Here is a 15,097-nt window from a genome sequence, read left to right on the forward strand (position 1 = left end):
AATATGAAACATGTAAGTCTCTTGCAGACTTAGAAAGCAGAGCAATGCTGCTTTCCTACAGCAACAACTGTCCTACAGAAGACTTTGGAAGGGCAGAAAAGAGGCAGAGCCAGCTCCTTCCACATGGTAATTCCCTTGCACTCCTTGCTGCTTTGCCTTGCTTGGGGATGGGGGGTGGGGGAAGAGCAGTATTGCTCCAACAGGAACTAGCTACAAAAAATCCTCAGGATGGGAGACTGGTTATTTCCAGGAAAAGAAACTGGCATGCCACCCAGAGGACAAAGATTATAGTCATCAGTGTAGTTTTAACAAACTTTTTAACAAACGTGCAGCTGCTCTTACGCACCAGCTTAGTCACAGCTCATCCATTAGTCAGTCAGGAATGCCACTTCATACTGCAGCTTACACACATCTCTGCTGATTTCCACAATAATGAGGAATCTGAAGAGCCTGCTGCTTATCCAGCTAACTGGCAAGTTAAGTGAGCAAGGAGGAAAAACTCTAAAAAATGGCTTGATGGACATGGGTGGCCACAACGAAACAGGCTCTCTGCCTTCAAACCACATAACTGGATAAGAATTATTCTTCCAGATGCAAATACCAGGAACCTATACTGCTTTCCAAAAGACAGCAGCTATGAAGACTCTCAAAATAAAGAGTTAAATATTGCATCAACGCAAGTCACTTGAATACATGTGTTCAAGGAATGACATACCTAAAGAGACAGAGACCAAAGCTGCCTGCTTAGTGACACGGAGGAGGCAGGTACAGGAGCCAGGATGGCACCAGCAGAGCTACCAGGTAGCAGCTCAGGGCACAAAAGTCTCCTTTCAAGAGATTTTTTTTTTTTTTTTTTTTTTTGCAAAACCAACTGGTACTCCCCAGAACTAAAGTGGAGCCTGTTCACTTACCAGACCCAGAAGCATCCTCTATAGGGACAAGGGCTAAGGCAGTTACAGGAAGAAGGGTAGAAAGAAATCTGTACACAAGTGTGCTCAGTTGCTCCAAAAGCATACACAACCCTTTCCCCTTCCTCGATAGTTGACTTCTCCAAAGCTAAAAGTAAGTTTTAAAATGAGCTTTCATCCTCCTAAGCACTAAGACTACAAGCTTCAAACATCCCTTCCTTTCAGGTAGAAAACAACCATGCATTATTAGGACACCTGAAAAGACAACCCCTGGAAGCAGCAGGGATCATGCTCCTTTAATTACACTGACCTAAGAGACTGGCCCTAAGGGACCCTGCACTGCAGTCCTAGCCTTCAGGCTGCCACCACCATGTAACTCAAATGAAGTCAGGGAAAAATGAAAGCCTGCTGAAGAGATCAAGAGGGGCCCCTATGCTCAGACATCCCCAATAACCTGAAGTTGTGCATCAAATTGGGCAGGCAAGAATGAGGGTAACTGCAATCAGCATTCATAACCTTGACCAGAGCCTCTTGACAGCATTTCCAAATTAACATTTCATTAGAATAAAAGCATGATCTCTTCTAAACACTCGATATGCACTCAAGAGAAGATCCTCTTTCAAAGAAATGAAAGAGGAGCTACTTGAACTGTGACAGAGTTGCAGAACAGCAACATCCAGGAAAACACATTTCTTGCTGCTGGGACAGATCTGTGCAGATACAGAAGACATCCCAGCCCCACGCTGATCTTCTGCCAGGCACAGCCTCAGCCTCCCAAGCTGTAGGTCTAACAGCACTTGAAGTGTGTGTGGGTTTCACTAAGAGAAGAAACATGACTGTACATAAGAGTGCAGAGCATTTCACTTTCAGTTTTAGCTAAGGAGGAAAGGCAGATCAACTCTTAGGCACAGGAAGTGAACACAAAACGAACACGAAATGAAAACGATGGCCAGCTGATCCAAGTGGATTTTTGTACAGCTGTTCAGGCATCTAGAGTTACAGTGACCAAGAACATGCTTTCCTCATTTAGAGGAAAAGGACAGGAATGGCCCAGCACCTGAGAGGCAGATATTGCCCATTCAACATAAAAACAGAGGAACTGACCCAAGGTCAAGGTGCTTCAAGGTCAGAAAATACAACAGATTTGCTGTTCTTACACAAAAATTCAACACACACGAGCGCTCATGTACACACTCCAGTTCCCTGCTTATTAGCTGAAGGCAAGTGAAAGCTCTGAAATCTTTTAAACCAAGTGGGGGCATGAACTACTAAGGTAGAAGAGCCCTAACACCACCTCGTTTGTAAGAGGCACCAACCAGCTGGAGAGCAGCTCTACAGAGAGGGATGTGGGAGTCCTGGTGGACAGAGCTGACCAAGAGCCAGCAACACGCTCCTGTGGCCAAGGCGGCCACTGGCTTCCTGGACCACTTGAGGGAGAGGGCAGGAATGCTTTATCCTGGAGAAGGGGTGGGGAGGGAAATCATCTCAGTGCGTACAAATACCTGATAGGGTATTAGAAAGACTGCAGAAGACTGTAAAAAGTAGTAACAAGTTGTGCAAAATGATCATTTTGCTCCTCCTTTGTCTTTCTTTTGGTCAGGGTCAGTCTAAATCAGACTTCCAAGATAAGGACCAAGCTACACATACTCTATTTCTAAATGTTACGTGGCAAGTTTTAGCTAAAGCTGAAAACAGTCTGCCTCTCTCACCTCAAGAAAGGCCACTCAAAACTAACAGAGTCAAAACTTCAAGCAGCAGCCTTGCATCTTTGTGGTCAAGCTAGGAGTTAGCTCCCCGATTAGAAATATTTGCATGTAATGATCTGCGTGCTTTACAAAGCCAAGTACAATTCCCACCCCACATGGTTGCTAAACTGACGTAGACAAAAACCACAACACACCATGAGAAAAAACAGAAAGCAGCCCTGTGCAAAGAGACATCGGATCTGCTGGTTAACTCTGCTCTTTCACAGCCAAGCTGACTACTACCCAGTGGAAATGAAACCTGCTCATTTGCAGTAATTCCTCCAAGCAGAAAAGAAGCACCACAGATCAAGCCAGTTAACTCATATGTGGAGGCAATGGGAGCTGCTTTATCAAGGAGCCTAGATCTGGCAGCTGCTCCTGTGCACTCAAACAGGCAGTTTGTGCCCAGGCACTACACAAATGCTGTTGGTTACTTGGGCCTTCTCTCCCTGCCCACATAGCACCGTGCAGTGGAGGGGACATAAGGAAAGCAGCAACTTCTGAACACCAAGCTACCTCAGAGAGGGCTTCTAAAGGCAGCAGTTACTGGTTCGTGCACCTGCCTGCTTCCAGATTAAATGTTCTCATTTTATTACAGAAGAGAAGGGCCTGTTTGATCTAGCACCTCTTCAGACTCCTGAAGAGCAGCTCGTTATCCTCTCACACAGGAAAAGCAATACAGAAAGCCCATGGCACATCTGGCAGCAGGTAAGAGTGTTTGGTGACTACATTCAAATACATGAGACCTCTCCACTTGCACATCAAAGCTCTTAGCAGCTGGGAGCTTACAGAATCTAAGAGCCACAAGCAGCACTTCTATAGAGCCCTCACATCATAGGAAGGGCTCTACCATGGCACCCACACCATGGCACAGCTCCCCACATCAGAGGCTCCAGGTCTGCACAGGCAATGTCAATATTCTGCTGATGGCTCACAGCAAGAAATAGCATCAAACCTGCTATCTCACTCATGCCAGTTCAGGCTGGCCTAATCAGTTTGCAAGAAAACAGCAGGAGGGGAGATACAACAAAACCACCTAACCAAAAACTGACGTCTGTTTTTCCTTCCTGAATTCGGCGCTATCATCACGAATAAACAAGCAGGATCAGCCATTTAAGAAATGCTGCTGGGACGATCTTGCCTTATTACAAGCTCCTCTGAAAAGTACTCCCGCTTTTAACACGCTTCCGTGCTTAGTCAGCAGGAGGAAAGCGCTCGGTGGGACACGTGTCCCATCGCGAACACTCACAACCCGGTGTCACTCACACTTGGCACACGCGTAGCGGGGCCTTGGTCCCGCCAAGCCCCTCAGCGCGGCGGCGCACACGCACCCCAGAGGGGCAGGCAGGACCCAGGGAAGGCACTTCCCAGAAGCTCGGGTACAGCAGCAGCAGCACAGAGGAAGTCACAAGGAGGGGAAGCCGCCTTTTTTTTTTTTTTTTTTTTTTAAAAAAGCCTCAAGGCTACTCTAAACAGAGTTGAACTTTTTATAAGGGGATGACAAAACCCACAGTTTCAAAAATATTTTTCAAGATGTCATGCTTCCACACACACAAAAACCAGTTTCAATTTGATTACTGACGAGGCTTTTAATAAAACGCAATCATTTTCCCCCCCCCCAACAAGAGGCGGAATTTTGCAAAAAGCCCTTTATAAAAAAAAAAAACCCCTTGGGGAACCACCTTTTGCTTCTTCCCCCCCAGATATCTTAACTATTTTGGAGGAGAAAAAAAAAAAAAAAAGAGTATTCTATGACTGTCAGGAGATCTTTGCTCAACATATCTTAAACATCAGACCAGTTCTCCGCCTCTCCTGAGCTAAGTGTAGATTTTCTGGACTAAGAGTTTAGCGATTTAAATATTGTACTTTGGTCTTTAGTTAAAGCTAGACAACAACAAAAACGCTTCAAAAGAGATGGACAAAACCCACCACCACCTCCTCACGCCAAGACACGCAGGGGCCCTGCAAGGCCCTTCCAAGGGGCCCCCTCGACCGCGCGCTCCCCAGCATCCTGCCCCGCCACGGGCTCGCCGGCCACCAGGCTGCTGGCGGCAGACAAAGGAACAGCCGGGGCCCCGTCACCTTAACAGGCCACCACAGCCACCCGAGCGCTCCGCATGATAAGAGCGGAGGAACAGGGACACGCTGAACTGACCGACGTGCATCACTCACCCGGCTCTTCTACACGTTATAATGCTGCTATTAGAAAACACTCCCACACGCCGCTGCTGCAGAAAAGCCAGCAAAGTTTAAACCTTCTAGTTAACCCCTTGCTCTCCTATCCTGGCAGATACTCCTGAGCTGAAAACGCTACCTGGACTCTGCTGACCAGGATAAAGCCAGAGAGGCGACAGCTCCAAGGTAAACCACAAAGACCTGAGCAGAAGAGAGGGCAGATGCACCAGGCAAGAGGGAGGGATGAGGGGCAGTGAGATGACGGCTGGAAGCACAAGAGGAGCCACAGGGAAGAGCCGATCGGCGACAGAAATCACAGCACAAAGCGGAGCGTGGAGAGAGACCGGGAGAGCGAGGAGCAGCAAACAGACAACGAGCACAAAGGCGAAGGGATCAGCGGGCGGGGAGGGCACAAAGTACGAAAGTAAATAAATAAAAACACAGAAAACAACTACCCTACAGAAAAAGATCAAGACGGATCAAGAGCAAAAACAAACAACTACCAGGAGAGAGAAAAGTTTCCAGCAGCAATAAAAAGGGTCGAAACCGCCGCACACCCGCCCTCACCGGGGCACTTACCGGGCAGGGGCAGGAAAAGCAGCGAAGCGAAGGGGGCCCTAAGGAAAACAAAGTCAGGGACGGCCTCGGCCGGGCGGGTCTGTCCGCCCGCGGCCCTCCCCAGCCCGGCGCGACCGGAGCCCTCCCCGTCCCTCGGCCGCCCTGGCCCCGGGAGGCGGCGCGAGCGGCGGCCGCACTCGGCGGCAGCGCAGGGGCCTCCCGCGGCGACCGGGAGCCCCGGCGGGGCGAGCGCGGGGCCAGCACCCACCTCCGCCGCGATTCTCTGCGCCGCGCAGGCCTCGCGCTCGCCGCGCGCCCGGCGGCCCCGTTATATGGGCGCCGGGCCCGCCCCGCCCGCGCTCCGGGGGGCGGAGGGAACCGCGCGGCGGCGGCCGCGGGCGAATGGGCGTCACGCGGAGCCAGCGCGGGCCGCGGCGGCGCCGAGCGGCGCTTCCGGCTGCAGCGGGGGCGGCGCCGGCCTGGCCGTGGCGCGCGGGCCCCGCCGCGTCCCCGCGGAGCCGCTTGCGGCTTGGCCGCTCTCCAGGGCGGGAAGGCCCTTCCCCTCCTCCGCCGCGCGGAAGCGCTCGGGAGAAAAAGCGCTGACTCGCGGAGAGCCGGCCCGAGCAGCGCGGGATAACCCCGATAACCCCGGGAGCAGCCGGCCCGAGGGGCTCCCGGGGCCCGAGGGGCTCCCGGGCCGCGCTCGCCCGCGGCCGCAGCGTCCTCCCGCCGAGCCCGCGGCTCCTCCCCGCGCAGCGCGGGCCCCTCGCCCCGGCTCTCGGTGGATTGTTCTGGAACCTGCGATGGTTTCCAGCCTTAGGCTTCTCGGCCTAAATCCATTCGTGCCCAGTCTATAAATATGAAAGGCTGTATGGATTAAAATTCAAACTTGTAAAATAGCTTCATAGCTCTTGCATGATCTTACAGTGTTTTAATACCATTTTATTCTTTAAATTTATTTTTTAAAATACAGTTCCTCCGTTCTGCTCTGTCTTCCCTGGGATGCACCATACTCCTCTCAGCCTGTGCCTCAGTGCACAGAGCAAAGTGTTTAAGCAGGAAAAGCTGACCACAATATTTTAAAAGTTCCTGGGATTCTGCAAAGTTCAGCCCCAGTTTTTTGCTCTGATTCAGACCTGAGTCATACATTGGTCAACACACCACTGGGAATTCTTTACGGAAGCAAAGTGCATGCACGTACCACATCTGCCATCTTATCAATTACAAGAAACTAAAGCTAGGTTTTTCTTTCTCAGAACTGCCTTACTTTGTCTTGTGAAGGTAGCACTGCTAACCTCAAATATGCAAAAAACATTCTCTCTTTCTTCTGCCTGAAGTATATATATCTCTTGTAAGTCTGTGTGTTGTTTGTTTTCTGGTATCTGAAAAAAATGGATTAATTTGAGATATCTTTATAGAACATAGTAATAATTAAAAAAAAATGATGTGATGGCATCTTGCTTATAAGGAACAACATGACTTCTGTATCCAAGACATTCTTAGAAAGCCCCACATGCTACATCCAACAGGCCTGGAAAACCTCGTATGCCCGCTCCCTTGCTGTCCACGGGTGCTGCACTACTGGGAAGATGATAAAACATAGTTATTTTCTACCATGTTTGGTTTGGACAGTTTTGGGACTTTGAATGCTATATCAGAAATTAAGAAATACAGGAAGTAGGTGACTCTTCATAGCTTTTTCTAAAGAGTAATTTCTGTAAAGAGAAGCAGAAAGCCTCTTCCCACCAAGGGTTATGGGAGGACAGTGCTGAGGCCAAGCATCCTGTGCCAGATCTGTGGTTTTACCCATTACCTCCACAGGGGTTTGTCTCTGACAGCAACCTCATTGCTTCTGCCGCTTGCATTTTAAAGGAAAAAGATGCTTAAAAGAAACTCCAAGAATACTTTCCTGGAGAGACAGCAAGCGAGTAGCATTTTTCAAGCATGAGGCTTGCATTCTCCTATACTGGTCCTGTGCCACGTGCTCTAGGTGACCCTGCATGTGCAGGGGGTTGGACTAGATGATCCCTAGGGGTCCCTTTCAACCTTCACCATTCTATGACTCTATGACTTAATGATGTAATGACTAATGTAAACTGCTGCCCATAACATATACAGTGAGGGTTTCATATAAACGGTTATACCGGAAGGTCATCTTTTCCACCTGCTTGTTATCTGTTGGTATTGGGCATCATTCCTCTCCCACATCACAGTTGTTTTTCCTAGCAAGTTACATAGTACAGAGAAAAAATCACAGAAGTGCAAGAAAACAACATACTCGTTTTTATCCAAGTAGCTGTACTACTTATTTATTAATGCATACTATCACTAGTATGCATACTATCGCTACTATTTATTAATGCATATCTACTTTTGTCAAAAAGTGGCACACGTTGGCTTTGCACATTATCACGTGAAGCCATCAACAGTGGGAGAGGTCCCAGGTCCCTGCCGACTCCCCCAGCTCCGTCTCGCTCTGTGCAAAGGGGAGCAGCGTGGCACGGACGTGGCACCTTCTAGGGAATGAAACAGCCATGTGTGGAAAGCATCAGATGCTCCTGAGCTACTTTCATAATAACTGGAAACTGAAAGCAGCAGCTGCCACCATGGCAGGCTCCATGTTTCTTTTTTTGTGACGTTATTTCCCATGCCCATTTGGTTAATCTGGATGGGAAGTGTAGCCCTACATGCTGTGGAGGGCCTTCCAGGACAGGCTTAGCTGTTTGCTGAAATAAGCAATGCACCAAGGCCTCTTCCATGAGTCTGGTTATGCTGTTAGTAGCAAAGCAGTAAATAAACTGCAGGGTCCATATTAAGACCGGAGATTAGGTACGGGTGCTGTACAGCCACAGAGAGAATTCCTCAGGCTACCAAGTTGGCAAAGTGTTTAAAAAGGCAGCAAAGTGTTGCAAGGCTGTTCCTCTTATGCAAGGAATGCGATCCCAATTTCCTGTATCTATAAGCCCTATTGTCATTCTTTCCATGTACTCCCCTCATGGAGAAATCCTCACAAACTAGTAAAGGTCAAGGCTGTTATTACGAGAGAGATCCCTCCCACGCAACCGGTGCTTCCCCCCCATGGCTTTTAAAAGCAAGAGGTCAAAAGGACAGGGAGAATCGCAGGATTTGAAACATCTCCAAAATAGCTTTGAATTTGCTGAGCGGCGCTAGCAGAGCCTCGCTCCTCCCCTAGCCGCCGGGCAGGGGAACGCACAGGCCGAACCGCAGGCAGCAGCGTCGCCGCGCAGCCGGCCACACCTCACCAAGGACTAAGCTTGTGCTGTGTTAGGAAGGTTGTGGGCTTGACAGGCAAGTCGGGTTCATCGCTTTGGATTTCCCCGGCTGGGTTTTCCCACAACATCCTGTATGCTTTCTGCGTGGTGACAAAAGGCGGTCTTGCGATTTGCCTCAGTGTGCTTAGTGACATCAACGCTGCTGAGTGGACACTGGGTTCCTCTGGAGCTCAAGCTCAAGCAGGCCCAACACCCATCGCATGAGGTCGACATCGGGTCTTTTCAAGCAGCTTCTCTTCGTGCACGGGCTCATGAGGTTTAAACCTCTGCATCCTCCCAGGCTCTTCTGAGGACTGGGACATCCTGAAATGGGATTTCTCTGATAGAGGGCCGTTTCCTGGTGTTATTTCCAGCACACACATAATTAATCTCTGGAGCTGCAGACAGTTTAGCTGATCTTTCTGAACCTGCACAGTGTGGATGAGTGATGGTGTACAGCACTGGAGGCTTCGCACAACGTGCAGAGGCAGCACAGAGCTGCTGATGTCATTCACTTATTGTTCGTATCTCAAATAACCAGGTTAAAAGCGTCAGAGCAACAGAGAGAGAAAGAGAATCCTGGCCCTGTCACATTTGACTTCTTATCTCACCTCAAGATCGCTATCCCTCACTCCCTGTTTTCTCTATTATCACCAACTGTAGGCGTGACCACAAATGAAACAAATGTAACTCCACCAACAAAAAGAAAAAATAATTAATGACTTTATTTTTTTTTAGTTCAGTTGGCCATCTGAGGTGCTAAAATCTCAACACCAACAAAGCAAGTGTGCATAAAAACAAACAATAAAACACAACCAAACAGAAGAAAACAGGCTGGAACAGAGTCATTGGTTTGTTTCTGTTGCTTTTTTTACAGGTAGGGTATACACTTTTCTGTTAACACTCCATACATGCCAACCATAAAAGCCTTGAACGATCTGAATATCAGAGTTCACTTTCATACAAAAGGGAAGCTGCCAAAGCAGATCCCTTCACCTGGATTAGACTTCACACACACACACGCGCGTGCACGCACACACATCGAGAGTATTTAAATTACTGCGATGCCATCAGAACATGGCACTCTGCCCTTAACATCTACACTCTCAACGACATCCTCGTATGTCTGGCTACCCTGCCTATAGCAGTACTCAGAGCGATCCAAAAGCGGAGGCATTTGGACAGCTTCTAATCTCTGTCATTTTGCAATGGTCAAGAGCAAGCAATCTTTCTCCCTGTGAATTATATACAGGCTGGTTTTTAGTATGCTTTATTGTTCTCCTTATTGCAGACTGTGACAATTTAAACTCCCAACACGGCCACATCGTGGCTTTTCAGATTGTACACAGGAGGTTTTATAATGCAAAGCCTTTCTCATCCACAGGTGTCTGGTGTAAACATTGAACTGAAAACTCGAAAGAATGGTAACCGAACGAGGTGTAGCTTTGAACGTTGTAGAACAGTTGCTAAGAAAATGGAGCTGCTGGCTGCTCTAGATCATGCAGTCTAGACCGCTTATAATGCTTGGTAATGCTCAGGATTAGAATGTATAAAAATATTAAAAACCACCAGAGTGCACACAAATGTGGTGACTAGCTCTATGCAAGCACCGTGTTCTAATAAGAGGCCTAGGCATTGCACAAAACTCAGGTCCTTGACTGCAGGGGTAACCCAAGGATCCACTGGTGTCTTTACATACAAACAAGTATTTACATAAAATGCAGAGACGGTTAGAGAAGGACAGACTCTTAAAACGTGCGGTTTGCTCTAAAATATGTTCGGCAATGCAGTGTTTAACATGCCCTAGCGAGACCATGGGGTTTTGGATAACTGAAAAGGGAGGAGTGTGTCTGGAAGTTGGAGCTGAAAGATAATCATGTCATCTCCCCACGCATAGTTCTCTGAAGCTCAGGATTTTACAGCCATTTTTAAGCTTTAATGAAAACACAGTAAAAGAGACGAAACAGTTAAAAGTGTTGTTTGTACTGTGAAAACAGCAGACGGGCTGTTTTGGCAGTCCTCGCTCCTCTATCCCCATTCACCTCCTGGATTCCCCTCCCTTGGCGCCCGGGTGCTTCAGCGCTCCCCGTCCTCAGCGTGCCCGTTTTGAAGCAGGCACGAGTCGGGCTGCAGACCCAGCTCTCCTTCCACCCCACGGGCGGCGTCGCGAGAGGGGAAGGCACCTGCGTGGCGTGCCCACTCCTCCCGTGCCGAGGGCCTTTCCCTTGGCTCGTACGCGAAGCAGCCGCACGTCGCAGCACGCACGCGGCTGGGCCACGCGCTGTCGCCTGCTTGGGTAGCACTAACAGCTAGAACATCCTACGTGGATTCCGATATAAATAAGGAGCCTTGCAGTCACAAGAGGCTCCTTCAGCTTTAAAAATATAAAATTTGAATTAAAAATATTCAGATAGTAAAAAACCCCAGTATCTGATATGCAAGTTATATTCTTAAAGTGCAACTGAACAACAAGTACAAGTTGTGCCTTTTACTACCATTTTGGTAGAAAAGGGTCTTTTAAGGTTCCCATTCATGTATTTTTATATAATTTGTATGTGTGCCATGTTAGGTCTTCATTTTGTTAGTGCCAGAGGACTTCAACATAACCTAAAGAGTTTGAGAGAATCAGCTTTCCCCCCTGCAGAAGGACATTACACCCTCAAGAGATATCACTGTTCATCTTTGCAAAGATCTGGCCAGCGTCCTTCAGCACTAAAGGGAGAAGCAGCAATCTGGTATTTCTTCAGGATTTCTGTTCTACAGCTCATATTTGAAGATATTTTTTGTTCAGAGTCAGACGTGCTCCATATACACACTGCACTATGAAATGGACAGAGGCCAATTCTCTGTACCGGAACAACTCTATGAGCAACTACTGCTTAGTTTCCCTTCTTCCCTCCTCCTCTTCAGTTTCCAGTGGCCACTTGAACACATACTGTAAACCACCACTGACAACGTGGCCTCTGCACTGGCATAGGGGGGAAATTCTGCTTGCGGACATCCCGCTGGTTCACCAGCACTTAAAAGGAGTTTTGTCCCGTGACACTGGTGTAGCACGTACCACTTGCTAACACACACGACTACTAAGCAGCTCAACAGCTGCTTCTCTGCTTTGTTTCATGAAAGTTGGGGTTTAATTTTTAATGCTTCAGCAGGAAACACTAAGGAGGATGAAGGGAAAACATTTGAGGTGGAAAAAAACATGTCCGCACAGTTAACGAGCACTGCTGGGAACCTCTGGGAACTGCCCTTAGCTTGAGATATGTTCAGGAGTCGGATATGAACTGAAATTGTAGACCCTGGCTAACAGAAGACATCTTTGCTGAAGGCAGTGTGTCAACAGGACAAAACCACGTTAACTTCTAGCCTGGGGCACAAGATTAAAGGATGTTCAGCCCTGCTTCGATATCTCGCACCAAACCGTGTATCGTCAAAGTCAGTGCGTTGTAGGAAAGCACTTGGGAAATAGATGCTTTCTCAAAGATATTGAGGAGCAGGCTTGGTATTTCTTAACAGGAAAAGAAGGGGAAGAAATTCTTCTCATGCCACACGGCCGACGAGACGCGCCCCCAGCACACAGGGCTATTTCAGCTCTGTGGGACAAGCCAAGGCAGCGGCGCGCTTGGGGACCTGCCAAACAGTGAAGGGTGCCGAATTGCTCAGTGCATGTTCATTTCGTCACGTAGGATTACAACAGGCTCCCTTCTGGCTTAAAAGCAGCAGCTTCCCTAGCTGAGCCAGAAGGAGCTTCTTCCAACAGATGCAGCAGGAAATGAGCTGTTTTTACCTACATGGAAGTCCCTCTAGCTGTGTGTCAAGAATGTGAGGGTCCCCTCTTTCAGTGAGAATATGGGATGTCTCTACTTCACCGTTTTGGCTTTCCTGTTATACACATTTAATATTTAAATAAATTATATGTTTACCCTGGGGGGAATCTGGGATGCAGAAGAAAAGTATGCTAGGAACACAAATAGATTATTAAAACTCCAGGAACGCACCGGATTTTATCGTAAAGGGAATCTGCTAGGGCAGGATGCATCCATGGGTTCATAAAGGCTGGCCTTGTTGTGAAGCAGGGACCAATCTGCAGTAGTGTCTTCCTCTAAGAGAGTTAAAACACCCCCTCCACAATCAAAATGTGTAACATTAACATTATTAATAAGAACACTAATAAATAGCCACAGGTAACAATGTCCAGTAATTTAGAAGTGGAGGTTGTAGGATGCAGCAGGCACACACACCCATCACTCGTCCATATTTTTCTTAAAAGATACAAAAATGAATCTTCTTTCAAGTATTAAAAAAATAAGTTAATTGACAGAAAAGGGTCAAAGTGACTGAGGGCCCAGGCAGGTCTTAAGCTTTTTTTTCCAATGTGCAAAAACAAAATACAGAGGAAAAAATAAAAACACTGAAAAGTCTTAATGGTGGTTCAGTCGGTTAAGGGCTTCTCCCTTTTAGGGGTTAACAGCCAGGGAATGCCTGGTAAGACCCCTACCCCAGCAAACACTTACTACTGTCCCACAGTCAGTATTTTCCAGTGTCAAAACAAAAGCAGAACAAAGAAACCCATCAGCCTCTGAGCTGTGGCCGTGAAGACTAAGGCCAGTGGTAGCTCTCTCTCCAGTGTGTCACAAAGCAGAAGGGCATCTTTTCACTCTTCTTTTCCCCATTTCTCCCCACAGCAATAACAAAATTTTGGAGACCACGACAGGGAGAGTCCTCTGATGCCCAGCTCTCTCTAAAAACCAGGATGCAGGGAGTTCCATCACACATACTAGCAGAATCTTCTGTCTCGTGTTTCTTCATATCCATGCTTAATAATCAACTGCAGGTTTCTTTGGCGGGGAGGAAGACTAAAGCAAAGAAGGTGCTGCCCTGGGCTTCTGGAGCGCTCTTGGATAGCTGACTCCTCCATACAGGCTGCTACAGGCTGCTGTGGTTTTCCAGAGAGGGTTGCCACTTCCCTCCCTTTTATTAGAACTGGTGTAATGAAAATGGGAAAGGAATGGACTGCCAAAAATTCAGTTTAGTTAAGGGTACTTCTCCCCTTAACCTCCTTCCCCACGCACAGAGTTTGTTCCTTTCCCTCCTACCACAAGGAAAAAATATGGTCCATTTTATAGGACCTCAAGGAGACTGCATAGTCTCAGACCACTATCTTCAACTTGTCTTGCAAACATACGAAACTTAAACTTCTGGATCCAACACACTTATCAAAAGGCTTCTGAGTGCTTCAGACTGAATCCCTGCATGCTGGCAGACCCTTTCGAGGTTTCCCCTTCAGTATCTTCCTATCCATGTAATTCTGGCAAACTCAGGGTAGGCCAACTGGACAACACAGACCAGCAGAGGTGAATGTTTTAAGCTCAGGACCAGTTCAAGCTAAAGCCTTTGGAGAGCATGACTGCCTCCAGGTCCTTGTCTTCCTCTTTTTCTCGAAGCCGTTGTTCCTCAAGGAGAGCCACAAGAGAATCTCTCTGCTCTACCACTTCTAGCATCTCGTTCAGGATCCTCTTCTCCTCTGAGAGCTCCTCATCCGTCTTCAGATGATCTACAGAGACACCAAGAAACGTGAGCATACAGAGGACTAGAAGTACACTCATACAAACTGTGAAATGCTCCTCTCGCCCTCACCTTCCACTGCCATCCTCTCCCGGAGCTCCTGCTGTAACCGACTCTGCCTGTCTTCTAGTTCCAGTTCCCGAGCGCTGAAAAGGGCACATGACACATGAGGAGTCCAGTATACCACTTCTGTGTATATTAAAAATACTCTAAACATTGTTTTGTATTCATTCTCAATTTCTGCCCCTCATCTAAGTATCTGCTGTGTATTTTAACAATTCGTTTTTTTTCCAATTCAAATTCTTTAGATATGCAAAAAAGATTAAAAATAACATTTAAATGTTCTCTCAGAATCTCAGGTCCTTCACTTTCAGCTCAGAAGTGAAAACAGGATGGGTAAGAAGGTTATGGAGGAATTATCTTTTCACATAGCTGTATACTGACCAACTTTATTTAAGCTCAGTGAAAATAGTTCAAATCTGACTTTGTAAAGGAAGGACTAGACAAATCTGCAGTTACTGTCAAAATCATATTTTATCTCGGTGTATTTCCTATCACCTCCCACTTTCATGAAAAAGTTACTTTATCAACTAAGGCCATTACAGGCCATTGCCCTTTCAGGCTCCAAAACACACAGTACCTTGGAAGTTTTTCTGGCACCTACAAGGACACTGTCCTGGCCAGGCTGACATACTGAGAAACTAATTTCAGTGAATTTTCAGCAGAGACTAAGAAAGCTACCAGGTTCAGTAACAGGAAAAGCTTTATCATCTGAGCCTGGGTGAGAGGCAGTGTCATCCCACTAAAGAAGAGAAGAGGGCTACCCTGGAAAATATGAATTAAAGGTGAAGGACGTCCAACTGTTTGGCCACGC

The 15,097-nt window shown here is 47.5% G+C and overlaps 1 protein-coding gene across 3 annotated transcripts in view; it reads right to left on the minus strand.

Moving 5' to 3' along the window:
• Positions 1 to 12,629: 12,629 nt before the first annotated feature.
• The window catches only part of MICAL3 (microtubule associated monooxygenase, calponin and LIM domain containing 3), a 100,978-nt gene continuing 98,510 nt past the window's right edge, over positions 12,630 to 15,097 (minus strand). For all 3 annotated transcript variants that reach the window (XM_088521658.1, XM_088521657.1, XM_088521656.1), the window contains 2 exons: positions 14,296 to 14,369; positions 12,630 to 14,212 (listed from right to left, as the gene is read on the minus strand). In XM_088521658.1, coding sequence (XP_088377784.1) covers positions 14,028 to 14,212; positions 14,296 to 14,369 — 259 coding nt within the window. In that variant the 3' untranslated portion in view covers positions 12,630 to 14,027. The remainder of the gene's footprint in view (positions 14,213 to 14,295; positions 14,370 to 15,097) is intronic.

This window comes from Tinamus guttatus, unplaced genomic scaffold, assembly GCF_059628265.1.
Source record: "Tinamus guttatus ecotype Peru unplaced genomic scaffold, ASM5962826v1 Tinamus_guttatus_pri_ptg000125l, whole genome shotgun sequence".
In the NCBI taxonomy this organism is placed as follows: Eukaryota; Metazoa; Chordata; class Aves; order Tinamiformes; family Tinamidae; genus Tinamus; species Tinamus guttatus.